The following is an 18,151-nucleotide window of genomic DNA, read 5'->3' as shown; positions in this document are numbered from 1 at the left end:
GTGAATCAAATGACAACGTTTTAACAGTTCAAGTCAGATTTATGCCCTTGATCTTCTATACTCACCTCTCGAATGCCCTGTTTAATATCCCCTTTTGTCCCATCCCTCAATTATGGAGAGAGTTAGTTCACTGGATGCTTATTTCCCAAGTAGTTCCTACAATTGAATCTTGGACTCTGTTAAGAATGTTTTCTTCCAACATTCCCACAACTTTTTTCTGTGCCTTTGTGTCTTTTTGCTCTGGAATGCCAATCACATGTTTTTCCTTTTAAGAGTGTCCCACACAAATTTTAGCCTTCCATTGGCTTTGCTGTTGTTCCTTTTTCTTTTAGATTCTCTAGCAGATTAGTTTTGAGATATTTTATTCTAGCTCACTAGTTTGAATTTCCATGTATTTAATTCACTTCACCACCTTTTCAATGTATTAGCTGTTGAAATTTTAGTGTTAATCTTCTGGATTTCTATTTGCAGTTTTAGTATAGTTTCTAGAGTCTTTCATTTGCAGGTTATGGAAGGAGTGGTGAGAGGGGAATGTTCAATCCATTTGGAGTTCCTGTTGGCCTGGGTGTTTCTAGGATCAGGATGCCTAATGCTGAAGTAGGTCACACTGGCTAATGGTTGCTGGGGTAAAGGTGCTTGTCCTCAGAAATGTGCTTTCAGGCTCAGAGGGCAGGGTAGCTGGTTATGGCAGGAGTTCTTGCTAGAAACCTGGCACTGCATTATCTGCTAGTCTAATGAGGCAGAGTTCAAGAGTCTCTAAATGTGGGGGAAGTACATCCTGAGCCTGATACACAAGGCATAATGCTATACTCAGAAAGACAGGGCAGGGGCTGTGTAGAGTGGGTGGTTAAGGGTCAGGTGGAGAGAGATCACTGGGTTGGTGTTTGTGGGGACTGGCCATACTTTTGGTATGAGGAGGGTGCAAAAAACAAAGGTAGATCTTGCCTTTCTTATCAGCCACTGGTGTGCCAGACTGCTGTCTTGATCAAAGACTGCTTGTAAAAGTTCAAGATGGCCACACCACATCAAGCCAGAGGGCAATTAACCTATATATCCTCTCTTGAGGTCTTGTTCACCTTCTTCTGTTAGTCAGTATCAATCTGCTTCTCTATCCTCTGAAGCTCAGGGCTTCAGGATTATCACCCATAGCTGTTTTATTTTGTCTATCATGTCTTGTGTCTACCTATTTGGACCACCTCTCTTTTGGACCATCTTACCAGAAGTCTCCCTATACCTTCTCTTTTACATCAACAGATTTGTTGTCCTTGCTCAAGACATTGAAGAATGTTCACAAATATGTTTTGCTTAACACATAAAAACATATTCAGTATGTAGTTACTAATATAAATCTTTTCTACTTTGCTTACTATAGTTCACAAAAGTTAAAAGAAATGGAATTACCTCTTTTATTTTGAAATATGTCTGTCCCTTGATTTTTGCAGCAATGCTAAGCACTTGGTTATCAAACACCAACTGAACGAAAGCTTTTAAATTAGACCAGAATATAAGCTGAGTGTTGCTTAAAGAAGATGTGATTTTCCAGGCCATGTCAAAAGACTCCATGCAGAGTGACTCACAGGAAGTCAGAAGCTGGTAGAGAACAAGAGAAAGAAATACATACTTTCAACTTAATATATTTTATTTCTGCTTCTGTAATTATTCTTCAATTTATATCTCAATGTATCTTACCTTGGGAACCAAAATTTTCATGCTCTGGAACACAGGTAAAACTTGATTAGAAGGAAGAATCGTGAGGGCTTCTAATGCAGATCGCAAAGTCCTTACTGGCATTTGAATAGCAGGTAGAAAGGGTTCCAAAATTTCACATTCTGTGGTTGGTATAAGGGCATGGTATTTTTTCAGTAGGAAAGAGAGGCAGACCCACTGATCATGGATATACTGTGCAACTATTTTCCCCCATCCTTGGGAAGATGATGATTCTTTAAAAAAACTGAAACAAAAACTAAGGTCACTATCCCATACTCCCTCAAGACTGGCACATTATGTTTTGCAAGTACTGTAACAGGGAAAAAACAGATACAGAGTTAAACATCACTAGCAACGTCTACCAAAAAAAATCAGTAAACTCCATAAATTACAAATTTCTAACTACTGTGAAAATTCTTATTTTTAGTCACATTACAAAATTCACTGAAAATTAAGTGCAAAAAATTAATGAGTTTCTGGTAAAGGAGACTGATAGTCATTACAATCTTAAATGGAACACTCTCACCCAACTTCCATAATGCTATAACTAATGTTACCAAACGAAATCAAAATCCCTGCCACGAGTCAATGTGAACTTATGATGACCCTATCGGACAGGGCAGAACTGCCTCTGTGGGTTTCCACGACTGTAATTCTTTATGGGAGTAGAAAGCCCCACCTTTCTCCTATAAGCAATGTTGAGTAGCTGCTAATTACTTTAAAGTCTAAATAAAGGTGTACTTTAAAAAAAAATAAGCAATTAAGGAAAAAGCAAGACATCTTTCACCTACATGCCATATTTGAACGTACCTGGTTTGCTCCACTGTGTGAGGCTTCTGTAAGGCCTGGTTGAGCTGGAAAGAGGACAGGAATCTCTCCATAGGCCCAGCATCCAGTGACTGAAGCTGCAGATCTGGATTCTGATCAATGGCCTTACACACCATGGCCAAAGCACCCATACTAACCACTTTCTGAATCTGCCTACCAATTTTTGGTTCCTAAAAAGGAAATGTAACAATCTTTTATTTAAAATAATCTGTTCTCAACTGGTAAGGACCCCCAATTGTCAACCAATAGAAAATGGCCCTCTTTCCCCTCTTTCTGCCTGATGCTTGATACAAGTTATTGAGTTTTACCACTTATCTACATATCTGATGAAAGACTGAAAGAAAGTGGCAATAAAAACTCACAATTCACACTTAACAGGTAATTTTCTTTCTCCATTTGGAAACTGGGTTACTAGAACTAGTACATGACAAACTAGTTATACTCAGACCCCAAAGTTATATTTACTTGAGTATTGTTCAATCTTTTCCCTACTTATATGTATAAAACATTATCTTTTAATTCCATTTTACCACAAACTTTTTGGATCCTTTTCATATTATGAAATATGAAATATTGGGAATATGTAATATTCCCAATCCTAATCAAGTATCACCAAAGTATAACTGCCAGTAAGAGCTATTATAACATCAAAACAGTGCATGAAATTTAACATGCATGCCACATGTGGTATACACAGCTAATCACAAAATCTTGAGTCCTAGCTGATTACCTGCCCATTGTTCATCTCTTGCAGATGTTGAATAGATGCATTTTTCAAAGAAGAAATCACTTTCCAGATGTGGCTACCTCTTCTTAACCCAACTTTCAGATGGAGATTTATAAGCTCAGTCAATACCATTAGGTATAAACGGCAACGATCCAGATCTGAAACCTAAGACAAGCATTAAAATATTTATGGGTACATGATTTTCATAGAATGTGAGAGTGAAAGGCAGGCATAAATTACTGTAAGTACTAAAAGAAGATATTTATGAGAGAAATGTCATTTCCTTCCAGAAGTCTGTAATAATCAGCCTTTGCAGAACTATGGGCAGCCTTCTCTGGGTTTGTAGTGGTTTCACATTCAGCACAGCTATCACGCTTTTATCACAATTTAATCCTCTATTGCCTGGCTATATAATGAGACACTAGAACCATATTCTATCAATTCCATCTTTGCCAGCACATCAAAAATAACAACAATAATAACAGTTACCACGTCCGTCTTTTATAACTGTCAGCTCTCAAATGGAAGATTATGGTCTCATTTTCTTAATAAATAGACTAACTCTGGACGGTAAGAACTTTTCCCCAAAGTCCCACACCTAATTAGGGGAAGAAACAAGTTCTATGTAGCTCTATCACTCACCAGCTCTGTGTCGCCTCTCAGACTTGGATTCCTTATCCAGAAACCATGAGTAGTGCCCATTATGGTTTGTTTGAAAGAATTGAGAGTTAGTACATTAAAGCTTTAACTTAATAGCTAAATTACTTTAATGGCCTTAATTACCATCACTGTAGTAAAATGCCTCCTCTAGCACTAAAAAGCACTTAATTCATGAATTTAATCAATTTAATCAATGCAGGAATCACTGTATGTCAGGCATTCTGTAAGATGATAGCATAAAATGCACATGTAAGGTAAAATGACTGGTGACAGAGCTTCTTGAATCATAGCAACGCACAAGTTACCACTGTACGACAAACAAGACAGAAAGGTAGTGGTCTGTGTGGTATTTGAAACACAAACAGGACTACTAAATGTGAATACGTTTCAGTGGAAATTCCAGAACAATATACTAGGAAGAAGTAATAGGCTGACCACATCTGAATGATTAGCCACTGCAAACCTCGGAAGAGCAGTGAAACATTCTCAGATATACTGAAAACCTGATGCAGAACAGTAGAACATTGTTAGATATGAACGTTTATGATGGAAGATGAGCACCTCAGGCTGAAAGGGGTCAAAATAGGACAATGAAGGAAGAGCTGTCTTCTCAAACTAGACTCAATCATAATGACATGGATAAAGTAAAGCGAGAAGAATCAGCTGCAAACATCTATCAATAATCAGAATGTGGAATGTAGGAGATATGACTCTAAAAAATTAGAAATAAAAAATGAAACATATAACACTCAGTATCTTAGGCACGAGTGAGCAGAAATGTGCTGCTGTTGGCCACTATGAATGAGAAAATCATATGGTTTGCTACGGTGCTAATAAATTCTAGAGGAATGGCTTCACATTCACTGTCAAAAAGAACAGCCATCTGTGAATGAATGAATACCTATGAACATTAATAATCTATGACTAATACTATGAATGAATGGCATCTGTGAATAATATCCATAGGCATACAAGGAAATCCAATCAATACATCTATTATCCAAACTTAACACCACCCACTAAAGGTAATGAGGAAATTGAAGAATTATACAAGTCTTTTCACTGAAATTGATCAAACATGCACTTAAGATTCATTTATAATTATTGTTGATTGTAATGCAAACGTTGGATGGAAAAGTAGTTGGAAAATATGGCCTTTATGATAGAAATGAAGCTGGAAATCATGACGGAACTTTGTAAGACCAACAATTTCTTCAGTGAAAATACCTTTCCAGGAAGTGGTGTTAACAAACCCATGGACAAAGGAACAAGTGATCCAAAATTGGTGGTGAGGAAGGGGTGGGAGGCCTGGTAGGGCTTAATCAAGAGCAATGTAACTGAGCGGAATTACTGAAACCCAAATGAAGGCTGAGCATGATAGCGGGACAAGAGGAAAGTACAAGGAAATAGAGGAAAGAACTAGGAGGCAAAGGGCATTTATAGAGGTCTAAATAAAGGCATGTACATATGTAAATATATTTATATATGAGGATGTGGAAATAGATCTATTTGCATATATTTATAGGTTTAGTATTAAGGTAGCAGATGGACATTGGGCCTCCACTCAAGTACTCCCTCAATGCAAAAACACTTTGTTCTATTAAACTGGCATTCCGTGATGCTCATCTTCTCGACATGATTGCTGAAGACAAAACAGGTTCATAAGCAAATGAGGTGAAGAAAGCTGCTGGAGCCGGGCTATCAGAAGATATAGTGACTGGGGTCTTAAAGGCTTGAAGATAAACAAGCGGCCATCTAGCTCAGAATCAGCAAAGTCTACATGGAAGAAGCACACCAGTCTGTATGATCACGAGGTGTCGAAGGGATCAGGTATCAGGCAGAAAAGAACAAAAAATCATATTGTGAATGGTGGGGGGGGCAGTACAGAGTGGAGACCTAAGACCCATCTGTAGACAACTGGACATCCCCTTACAGAAGGGTCTGGGGAGGAGACAAGTCAGTCAGGCTGCAGTGTAGCAATGATGAGACATACAACTTTCTTCTAGTTCTTTAATGCTTCTCCCCACCACTATTATGATCCCAATCCCAATTCTACCTTACAAATCCAGCTAGACCAGAGGATGTGCACTGGTACATATAGGCACTGGAAAGACAGGGAATCCAGGGCAAATGAACTCCTCTGGACCAGTGGTGAGAGTGGCAATACAGAGAGGGTGGAGGGAAGGTGGGGTAGAAAGGGGGAACCGATCACAAGGATCTACATATAACTCCCTCCCTGGGAGATGGAAAACAGGAAAGTGGGTGAAGGGAGACGTCAGACCGTGTAAGACATGAAAAAATAATTTATAAATTATCAAGGGTTCATGAGGGGAAAAAAAACAAGGGCTCAAGTAGAAAGCAAATGATTTGGGAATGATGGCAACAAATGTACAAATGTGCTCGACACAATGGATGTATGGATTGTGATGAGTTGTATGAGCCCCCAATAAACTGATTAAAAAAACACTACCTTTCCAACAACATAGATGACAATTATACACGTGGACTTCCCCAGATGGAATATACAAAAATCAAAATGAGTACATCTGTGGGAAGAGACAACAGAGAAGCCAGTATCAGCAGCCAAAATAAGGCCAGGGGCTGACTGTGGAACAGACCATCAATCAATATGTAAGTTCAAGTTGAAGTTGAAGAATATTAAAACAAGATCATGAAAGCCATATGACTGAATAAACAGAACATCTCAGGAATGAATATGAATCATTGAATGCTAATGACAGAAGACCTGATGAGCTGTAGGATGACATCAAGAAGATTTGACAAAAGAAAAAGTAGCTTCATTAAAAAGACAGGATTTAAATAAAAGACTGAAGAGGATATTAGAAGAAATTAAACTTGCTCATGATTATAGGGCAGGTAAAGCCAATGGAAGGAACGATGAAATTAAAGAGTTGAACAGAAAATTTCAAAGGGCAGGTCGGGAAGACAAAGTGAAGTACTGTGTTGAAATGTGCAAAGATCTGAAGCTAGAACACCAAAAAGAACACACTAGGCATGTAACAAGCTGAAAGAACTGAAGAAACAAATTCACACCTCGAGTTGCCATACTAAAAGATGCTATGGGCAAAATACTGAATGATGGAGGAACAGAGTCACCGTACTAAAACATTCAACCAGTTCAAGGAGGAGCAGCATCTGAGCAAGATCCGATGGTACTGAAGGAAGAAGTCTGAGCTGCACTGAAGGCATTGCAAACAACAAACTCCAGGAATTGACAGATCACCAATTAAAATGTTTCAACATGCCTATGAAGCACTGGAAGCATTCGTTCACTTAAGCCAAAAAAATCTGGAAAATGGGTCCCTGGCCAATTGAATGGAAGAAATCCGTATTTGTGACCATTCGAAGAAAGGTGGCCCAGCAGAATGCAGGAATTGTCAAACAGTATCATTAAATATCACATAAAAGGACAATTTTGCTGTGGATCTTTCAACAGGACATGCAGCCATGCATGAACAGGTAGCTGAGTGAAATTCAAGCTGGATTAGAATGAAGTGGAACGAGGGACATCACTGCTGACATCAGACAGATCTAGACTGAGAGCAGAGACGACAAAAATGCTTACGTGTGTTCTATTTACACGTAGGCCAGGTGGCACAGAGGTTATGCACTGTACTCCTAACCTGAAGGTCCGTTCTAAACGACCAGCCACGAGAAGGGTGAGGCTTAATTCTCCTATGTACCTTTGCAGATCCAGAAAGCTACAGGGGCAGTTATACGCTATCTTTTAAGATTATTAAGAGTTGGAACTGACACCATAAGAGTTTATGTTTTATTCACTATGCAAAGGAATTAGTGCAGCTCATAAATTATGGCTAGCACTGAGAAGAGAATTGCAGAACATGTCATTGTGCTCATGTGGAGCCAGTACATGGATCAAGAGGTAGTCATCTGAATAGAGCAACATACTTGGTCAATTTGCATGCTAAACAGATAATCAGAAAATGGACTAGATGAAAAACGAGGGATCAGGATTGGAGAGAGGTTAATTAACAATCTTTGACAAGCAGAGGATAGAACTTTGTTTGCTGCAAGAGGACTTGAAGAACTTGCTCATGAAGATCAAGGATTATAGCCTTCAACAGGGATTGCAATTCAATGTAAAAAAAAATGGAAACCCCCAAATGGACCAATAGATAACATGACAAACAGAAAATATTTAAGTAGTCAAGGATTTCATCTTGCTTGGATCCACAATCCGCTATCATGGAAGCAGCACTCAAGCAACATATTTTACTGGGAAAATCTGCTGCACAAGACCTATTAAACACCAAAGTGTTAAAGAGTAAGGAAGTCACTTTAAGGACTAAGATGTGCCTAACCCAAGGCACGGTATTTTCAATTGCCCCGTAAGCATGTTAAAGCGGGCCTCTGAATAAGGGAAACTGAAGAGCTGATGCATCAACTGAATTGTAGTGCCGGTGAAGAATACTCAAAGTACCATGGACTGCCAGAGCCACAAACCCAGCTCGGAAGAACAGTCAGAATCCTCCTAGAAAGTGAGGTTGGCAAGCCTTCTCTCTCACGTATCTGGGACATCTCCGAAGAAACTAGTCCCTGTGGAAGGCACCATGTTTGGTAGAGTGGCCAGGCAGTGAACGAGAGGAAGACCCTGAACAGATGGCCTGGCATCGTGGCTACGATGATGGGCTCAAACACCAACATGGAGAGGGTGGCACAAGGCTAAGCAGATTTCATCCTATTGTGCAGAGGGTCACTATGAGTCAGAAATGATGTTTAGCAAGGTTTAGTGACAGATTAAACCTAAATTATGTGAGTGAGCGATAAAGGTGCAGAGTGTTTCAGGCTGGAGAAACTTGTTAAGTGATACACTAAGAAAAAAATTCTTGAAGTGATCTCTAAGAGCCTGTATACAGGATTAATGACAAGGTGTCCAGTTTTGAGTAGGATAATTCTGAGGTCAATGTGAGAAGTTCAACCCCAGGTATTGAATAACAAATGGATAAATAGTTCTTAGGCTCAGCAGACAGGTCCAAGAGAAGACAGAAATGTGAGTGTCACTGGAACAACGGCAGCTAGGGAAGTGGATGAGCTCACCTAAACGTAAGTAAAGATGGGAAAAAGAGGAGGCCAGGATAAGTCGTTAAAAGATCTAACTTTAAAGGATAGATACTACAGAATAAACTTTCAAAAGAAAAATTAAAATGATAGCCAGAGATGGTGGGAGGGCAATAAAAGATGTCATAGAAATTAAGGAGAGTATTTAAAAAATGACATGATCATCAGTGTCCAGTGGCCAGGAACTAAAGAAAAGTTCAAGGTTGATAACAAAGGAGTCACTGATGACTTTAAAAGATTAATTTAATTTCCTAGCAGAATATTGTTGAATTTTTAAAAATTACTTATTTCTGTCATGATGCCAGGATAAAAAGTAGGATTAAGGAGACTGTTTATAGATTAAGAGATGGAAATGGGGTGCTAGAATGGAACATAGGAATAAGAATGTTCTCTCAAAATGACAGACTCTTAAAATCAAAACACTCATGAAAATAATCCAGGAGAAAAAGGTTAGAAATACAAAAAAGGATAATCAAAAGGTACTGGAGAGATAGAAGAGAATGGAATCCTGATTGCTTTACTCTGTTGCAAAAGGAAAGGAAAAGAGATTCGTGTGGGTGAGTCAATAGGGTAAGTGTACACATGTGGTAACCTACAACCAAGGACATTCCAGGTAGCATTTCCTCTGTGATATGAGAAAAGCAGTGTGCTGGAACTAGTAACACTGTAAATCCAAGAGCTATTCCTATCTTTCCTTCCAACTTGCCATGGAAATAGGTAGGTGCTATAAATCAGGATTATTTTCCTCCAAAGAGCACTAATAACGTGGAGTAAAATGAAAGATTTTAAACATTATGCTTTCACCTTTTTTTTGTTTTGTTGAGATATATATATATATATATATAAACATTTTATTAGGGGCTCATACAAATCTTATCACAATCCGTACATACAATTGTATAAAGCACATCTGTACATTCTTTGCCCTAATCACTTTCAAAGCATTTGCTCTCCACTTAAGCCCCCTGCATCAAGTCCTCTTTTCCCCCCTCCCTCCTATTTCCTACTCCCCCATGAGCCCTTGATAATTTATAAATTATTTTCTCATATCTTGTCCTGTCCGGCGACTCCCTTCACCCCCTTTTCTGTTGTCCGTCCCCCAAAGAGGAGGTCACATGTAATTGGTTCCCTCTTTCCAACCCTCTCACCCTCTACCCTCCCAGTATCGCCCCTCACCCCCCTGGTCCTGAAGGTATAATCCGCCAGCCATCTAGCTCAGAAGCAACAAAGCCCACATGGAAGAACACACCAGCCTGTGTGATTACGTGCGTTTACTTTCTTATTAATATCCTCAAATTTCAAAGACCCCAAAATGTGTATGTTATAGGACGGGTATATGTATGGGCTCATTATATTTCTAAAGTATACGTGTGAAATTTTTCATAAAAAGGTAAATATAATCATGATAATGAGGTGATATTACAACAAATATATGCACAAACACTGTATTAAATACCTGCTCTATCAAATATCTTCTTGGAAATTATGTGTGTTGTTAGGCAAGCTATTAACTATTAAGGATTACTAACAATTTCTTGATAAGAATTTAAAGAAACTAAAGAAAAATGTTTCTGATCTCAATATTTTTCTTTGAATTTCCTTGCCTTTCAACTTTCAGTAAAAATCTGATAGTTTTCACATTTCAACATGTTTTCTACTTATGAAACAAAGGTACATAACTATTTTGTTTTTAGCATGAACTTAGCATGTATGTCACACAAAACACTTCAGTTTCAATTTACTTCCTTTTCTTCAAGACCAGTGGTGAGATTGGCAATACCAGGAGGGTCGAAGGAGAGTGGGGTAGAAAAGGAGAACCAATTACAGGGATCTACATATAACCTCCTCCCTGGGGGATGGACAATAGAAAAGTAGGTGAAGGGAGATGTCAGACAGTGTAAGATAGGATAAAATAATAAATTATCAAGGGTTTATGAGGGAGGGGGAAAATGAAGAGCTGATGCCAGGGGCTTAAGTGGAGCAAATGTTTTGAGAATGAGGGTAATGAATGTACAAATGTGCTTTACACAATATATGGATTGTGAGGAGTTGTACGAGCCCTCAATAAAATTAAAAAACTTGATTCATTTCCGCTCTAATCTTTCTTTGCTTCTAGTATATGAGGATTTGTGTTGCTGTTTTGTTCAAAATGTTGTAGGTCTTATGTTAAGGTACTTAATTTCCCTCCCATATTTAATCATTTTATTGGGGGCTCGTACAATTCATCACAATCCATACATCCATTGTGTCAAGCACATTTGTACATCTGTTCCCCTCATTCTCAAAACATTTGATTTCTACTCATTTTTTTCCCTCCCTCCCCGATGCCCACTCCCCCTCAGGAACCCTTGATAATTTATAAATTTTGTCAAATCTTAGTCTGATGTCTCCCTTTACCCACTTTTCTGTTGTCTGCCCCCCAGGGAGGGGGTTATATGTAGATCCTTGTGATCAGTTCCCCCGTTCTATCCCACCTTCCCTCCACCCTCCTGGTATCACCATTCTTACCACTGGTCCTGAAGGGATCATCTGCCCTGGATTCCATGTTTCCAGTTCCTATCTGTACCAATGTACATCCTCCAGTAAAGCCAGATTTGTAAGGTAGAATTGAGATCATGATGGACGGGGGGGGGGGGGGGGGGGGGGGGGAAGGGTGACGAGGAAGCATTTAAGAACTAGAGGAAAGTTGTGTATTTCATCATTGCTACCCAGCACGACTGGTTCGTCTTCTCCCTGCGACCCTTCTGTAAGGGGATGTCCAGTTGCCTACAGATGGGATTTGGGTCTTGCTATAGTTTACTGTGCCAGCCTGGCCAATAAACACAAGTAGGATTAACTGAAGGGCAGAGGGATAAATGGCTCGGTGAGCCTCACCTTGGTTGTTCTGTGCCTCAGTTTAAAGGGGTACACTACCTGTGGGATGCCTAGCCTGTGGACTGTGTCGCTGTAAGGTGAGGTCCCTTGAAGCCCACATGATTGGAATGTTCGTCTCTGGAGCTGGGGACTGACAGTTGATGACAGTTGGGGACCAGCCTTGCTGTTTGCTGCCTGGATATATATATAGCCCAGCTCTCTACAGACAGGGACTGGCCGCTCTCAAGCCTTAAAGGACTGCTAGTCTCACTGCTTTATAATTTAACTGTTAATTTCTTGTATTATCTATCTGTATATAATTTAACAGTTCATTTCTTTTATATATATCTTTATAAATATATTTATATATAATTACTAGCAATCTGGTTTGTCTCTCTAGATGCTATATCTTTTGATAGCCAGGCACCATCAACTTTCTTCACATTTGCTTAGCTTATGCACACATTTGTCTTCAGTGATCGTGTGGGGAAGGCAAGCATCATGGAAAGTCAGTTTAATAGAACAAAGTGTTCTTGCATTGAGGGAATACTTGAGTGGAGGTCCAATGTCCATGTGCTGCCTTAATACCATACCTATAAATATATGCACATAGATCTATTTCCCCACTATCCTATATATACTTACATATGTACATGCCTGTATTTAAACCTCTATAAATACCCTTTGTCTCCTAGTTCTTTCCTCTATTTCCTTTTACTTTCCTCATGTCCCACTATCATGTTCAGCCTTCATTTGCGTTTCAGTAATCTCTTGGTTACATTGCCCATGCTGAATCCCTACCAGGCCTCACACACCCTCCTTGCCACTAATTTTGGATAACTTGTTGCTCCCTTATCTACTTGTTTCAAGGACTTTTTAAGATGTGCTCTTTATTTCTGCAGTTACTCAGTGGTTTTTAAGTTCATGTCATTTTTCCCCTCCCTCTCCACTATCCCCCCCTTCATGAACACCTGATAATTTATAAATTATTTTGTCATATCTGGCTCTGTCCCACGTCTCCCTTCCCCCTTTTCTGTTGTATGTCCCCCAGGGAGGAGGTCACATGTAGATCCTTGAAATAGGTTCCCCCTTTCCAACCCACCCTCCCTATGTCCTCCCAGTATCGCCACTCACTCCACTGGTACTGAGGGAATCATCCGCTCTGGGTTCCCTATGTTTCCAGTTCTCATCTGTACCGGTATACCTCCTCTGGTCTAGTCATGCTTGTAAGGTGAGGTTCGCATCATGACAGTGGGAGTGTGGTGGGAAGGAAGCATTTAGAAACTAGAGGGAAGATATATTTTTGATCGTTGCTACATTGCACCTACTTGTCTCGCCTCCTCCCAAGACCCTTCTGTAAAGGGATGTCCAGTGGCCCACAAATGGGTTTTGGGTCTCCACTCCGTACTCCCCTGCTCTTTCACTATGGTAAGATTTTTGTTCTGATGATGCCTGATACCTAATCCCTTGACACCTTGTGACTGCACAGGTTGGTGGTCTTCTTCCATGTGGGCTTTGTTGCTTCTGAGCTAGATGGTCGCTTGTTTACCTTCAAGCCTTTAAGGCCCCAGATGCTTTATCTTTTGATAGCCAGGCACCATCAGTTTTCTTCAAATTTGCTTATGCACCCATTTGTCTTCAGCAATCATATCAGGGAGGTGAGCACAAAATACGATTTTTTGGTTCTTTGATGCCTGATAACTGATCCCTTCAGCACCTCTTGACTATATAGGCTGGTGTGCTTCTTCCATGTGGGGTTTGCTTCTGTGCCAGATGGCTGCTTGTTTACCTTCAAGCCTTTAAGACCCAGGCACTATCTCTTTTGATAGCCGGACACCATCAGCTTTCTTCACATTTAGTTGTTCACCCACTTTGTCTTCAACGGTTGTGTCGGGAAGGTGAGCATCATAGAATGCCAATGTAATAGTATTGCATTGAAGGAGTACTTGAGTGGAGGTCCAATGTCCCTCTGCTGTCTTAATACTAACCTTATAAATATATGCATATAGATCTATTTCCCCACCCCCATGTACAAATATATTTGCATATATATGTCTTTATCTAGACCTCTATAAATGCCCTCTGCCTCCCCTCTCTTTCCTCTATTTCCTTTGACTTCCCTCCTGTCCCACTATCATGCTCAGTCCCCCCCAGGGTTTCAGCAATTCCTCTTATTTATGTTGCCCTTGATCATGCCCAACCAGGCCTCCCACACTCTTCTCACCACCAATTTGGATCGCTTGTTGTTCCCTTGTCCCTGGGTTTATTAACACCACTACCTTTACCTCCACCTCCCCATCTTCCATGTCCCCACGGAACTATCAGTCCCATTGTTTTCTCCTCCGATTGTTCATCCAGCCTATCTTATTTAGACAGACCTGCGGAGATAGTAACATGCACAAAAACAAGACAGAGCACAACCAAGCAACAACATACAACAAAACAACAAATCAATGACAAAAACAAAACAAAACGAAAGAAAAGCTTATAGTTAGTTCAAGGATTGTTTGTTGGCCTTTAGGAGTGTTTTCCAGTCTAGTCTGTTGGGGCACCATGCCCTGGCCCGAAAGTCCACCTTCAGCTTTCCCTGGGGACCTCACCACTCCATTCCCTTGCTGTTCTGTTGCACCCCCTTAATGTTTTGCCTCGGTGTGACATATCTGATCGGGTGCAATTCCCTCACTGTCTCTGTGAGGGTCGTCACGTCTCAGCATGGGGCCGGCCATATGATCTTCTCTGTCGACTGGGTGTTCTAATTGGGAACATCGACCTCCTGGCCTGGTGGGCCATGATATGCTCCACTCTCCCCTCCTCCCCTTTCATCTGCTCCCGTGTGCTCTGATCAGATATGTCCCTTTTCCAGAGCTGTAGATTCAGTGCCGTCCTTTGATATAATTTCTTCTGAGGGGAGGGGCAGATGTCCCCTTAATAGTTGGGGTTGGGGCCAGCCCCCCATTTCTCTGGTTTTTATTCTTTCTATTCTAGAATGTTTATCAAATGGAACTTGCTCCTTTTGACAGTTTCTGAAAGAATTCTGAGATTTCATATATATTTAATGTCTCTAATAGTTGGATCTTTATTTTGGTCTTAAGAGATTTGTCTTCATGATCACTAATTCATGTATCCATTGTTTCAATTCTTTTGTCTCAATCTTTCAAAATATTATCCATTTCCAGTATTTTAGTGCATGCCCTTTGATTTTCTATTTGGAGCTATATTATTATTCCAAGTTGTTATTTTGTCAGCTTGCTCTTGTAGTGCTTTCCTGAGCTCCTCTATCTTGTGTTATTTTTGTATTTCTGTCATGGTTTCCTTCCATTCATTTAAAAGATGAAAATCATTCTCCTAAACTTCTTTATAGGATGATCTAAAGCCTTCTCTTCTTCCAAGACCTCTTCCGTTTGTAAAGTCTGCATATATTCCACTCACGTTTGCCATTTTCTCCTGTTTTCACAAGTGTACAGGGATTGGCTGCCGTTTTCAAGACTTGATGTTTTTAGATTTGCCCCTGGAATGTACAATGTACAACATTCCCTGCACATGTGGTGAAGATCTTGAAGAGTCAAGGGTGGACAAGTTGTATAGTAATAATCTATCCCAAGGGACTGACTGAAAAAAAGTTACCATAAACACTGCCTCCATCAACACCCTGGTTTGGTCTTAAAGTTGGCTCCTGAGCTTTCAGGGAGTATAGGCCAAATGATCAGTATAACTGGCATGAAAGGGGAAAGAAGAGAGTATCTAAGATACTGCTCACCTGCCTACCTGTATTCATCTGTACACCAGAGGGTACAGGGTCTCTCGCAATTAATTCCCTCTGACAGTGAGGAACGCAGTGTGTCTTTGAATTCTAAGTCCACAAGGAGATGTTTCAAACTCCTATGCTAATCTCCCCTGAAACAGCTTCACCTAATCTTGCACTCCCCCAGGGTTGTTATAGTCTAGTCCCAAGAGCGCCAGCTGGTGTTGAGTCAACCACCAGCCAACCTAAATCACTTCTATTTTCCAGAATGCAGTGAGTGTGGGCTGGGACTCTTCCAACTATAAGGTGGCAAGGGACCTGTGAATTTTCCTGCCTGATCTCAAGCCCCCCTGCCCCCCCACCAGCATGAACTTGACTCCCACTCCACCATCTAGAAGTATGTTGGTAAAGAAGTACTAGTATGGTTAGTGCTGGGGTGAGTGTGGAGATAGTGTATCACACCTCACCTTTTCCTCTCTCCTCTGCTGAGGGAGAAGGGCAGCTCCAGTGAGCGCCAAGGGTTAGCAGCTCCCTTATGTCCCATGGGGGCAGCACAAAATCTGTGGCCTTTTGGGGGGTTCTTTGTGGTGGTTCCTCTCTCTGAAGGCCCAGACTGTAAATGGTAGAGGTTTCTGTTCTTCGGGGAAGGTTTAGAACTTAGATAACAGAGCTGTCGTCACTATTTCTGAAGTTTTGTTTGAAGACGGTTTTACAGAGCCTTCTGCTATGCTGCCATGTTTCCCCGCCTCCCCGCCCCCCCACCCCCACCAATGTATTCAAGTAACTCATTGCCATAGCGTCAATGCCAACTCACAGTGACCCTATAGGATAGGAAGAACTGCCCCCGTGGGTTTCCGAGACTGTAATTGTAATCGTTATGGGAATAGAAAGCCCGATTTTCCTCCATTGGAAGAGATGGTGTTTTCGAACTGCTTACCATGCAGTTTGTTGCCCAATGCATAGCCACTATGCTACCAGGGATCCTTAGTGTATTCTAATAGAAGTTATTAAATATATTTCCTCATTTAAAAAAAATTGTAATCATTCGACTTGCTTCAGCATTGTCCTTACAGATTCTCAATGAAATAAATAATATCTACAGAGAGAGAGCTAGACAGATAGGTTATTTCTCTGTAGTTCAGACCTACTGATTTCAACCCCACATATATTTCAGAATCATTTATGCAGCTTTAAAATGAAATATATATTGCTACAAATACCCACCTCAAACTTATCAAATCAGAATCTCTGTATATTGGGTCCAATCTCTGTATGAAGGGGCTTCCCAAATTTGTAAAAATTGGAAAATTAATGAAATGTTTCTAAGAACATTATCTCAAATAAGCATCTAAAATCTTTATAAAGACTTTGTTGTCTCCACTTTACATATGAGAAAACTAAGGCTCAGAAAAGCTGAACCTATTAATAAAATGCACATGGGATTATATTTGTTCTGCAACTTCAAAAAGGGTGTACTTCTTTTGCTTCTTAAGGATTCCTCTTGAAAAAATATCACATTAAAATAATTTTCTTTTCAAATTAAAACAATGTCTGCTAATCAGTAATTATTCAAATACTGGTGAACAGAAAAAGGCATTTCAATTAAAACTTACCGTACTTAGTTCATTCATAGTAAGTCTTCTGAGAAGAAATTCGGAAATGCTCTCGGTAGCAGACATGACAAAATTCTGAAGAAGATTAAATACTTCATCTGTATGGAAAGAAAAGTGTGAAAATGAAAATAATAAAAACGAGCTCCTGGATACTAAAAAACACAATAGCTATGTGAATAAAACACAATTCCATGAAGCATCCACCAGTCCTCTGCCAATTTGTTGTGCTATGGAGGCTTACATGTTGCTGTGATGCTGGAAGTTATGTCCCTGTTACACCACTGGTACTTTAATACCAGCAGAGACATCCATGGTGGGCAGTTTTTAGCACAGCTGACTAGGGAGGACTCGGTGATCCACTTCAAAATAATAAACTGTCCAGTGAAAACACTAACAGTAGAACATGTGTCTGATAGATTGCCAAAAGATGAGCCCTGCCGGCTGGAAGGCATTTACAGTGTGACCCTGGTCCAGCTGTCTACTCACAAAGTCAACCTCAATTATAAATGGAGTACAGCCTTCAGAATTATGATTCAATGTGAGAAGAAACAGCTACAACCACCCATTAATAATTGGAATGTAGAATGTATAAAGTATGAATCTAGGAAATCTGTATGTCGTCAACATAAATGGAACCCATAAAGATCCATATCCTAAGTACTAATGAGCTAAAATGGACTGCCAACACCCATTTGAGTCTGACATTCATACAGTCTGCTATGTTGGCAATGTTATTGCATTCAACATCAAAAAGAACATTTTAAGATCTTGAAGAACAACACTGTTAGTGATAAGAAAATATCTATAAACCTACAGGGACGCCAAGTTAATCTAATTTATTCAAACTTACATACTAACCTCCAAAGTCAAAGATGAAGAGATTGAAGACTCTTACCAACTTCTACAATCTGAAACCGATCA

The 18,151-nt window shown here is 40.0% G+C and overlaps 1 protein-coding gene across 1 annotated transcript in view; it reads right to left on the bottom strand.

Moving 5' to 3' along the window:
* TARBP1 (tRNA guanosine 2 -O-methyltransferase TARBP1) overlaps positions 1–18,151 on the bottom strand; it is a 153,921-nt gene that overhangs the window by 54,943 nt on the left and 80,827 nt on the right. Inside the window, exons 13-17 of the mRNA XM_075532289.1 lie at positions 17,231–17,328; positions 3,266–3,427; positions 2,518–2,705; positions 1,690–1,951; positions 1,402–1,590 (exon numbers count right to left, since the gene is read on the bottom strand). Coding sequence (XP_075388404.1) covers positions 1,402–1,590; positions 1,690–1,951; positions 2,518–2,705; positions 3,266–3,427; positions 17,231–17,328 — 899 coding nt within the window. The remainder of the gene's footprint in view (positions 1–1,401; positions 1,591–1,689; positions 1,952–2,517; positions 2,706–3,265; positions 3,428–17,230; positions 17,329–18,151) is intronic.

This window comes from Tenrec ecaudatus, chromosome 1 (assembly GCF_050624435.1).
Source record: "Tenrec ecaudatus isolate mTenEca1 chromosome 1, mTenEca1.hap1, whole genome shotgun sequence".
In the NCBI taxonomy this organism is placed as follows: Eukaryota; Metazoa; Chordata; class Mammalia; order Afrosoricida; family Tenrecidae; genus Tenrec; species Tenrec ecaudatus.
This window is presented reverse-complemented; position numbering and strand designations above follow the sequence as displayed.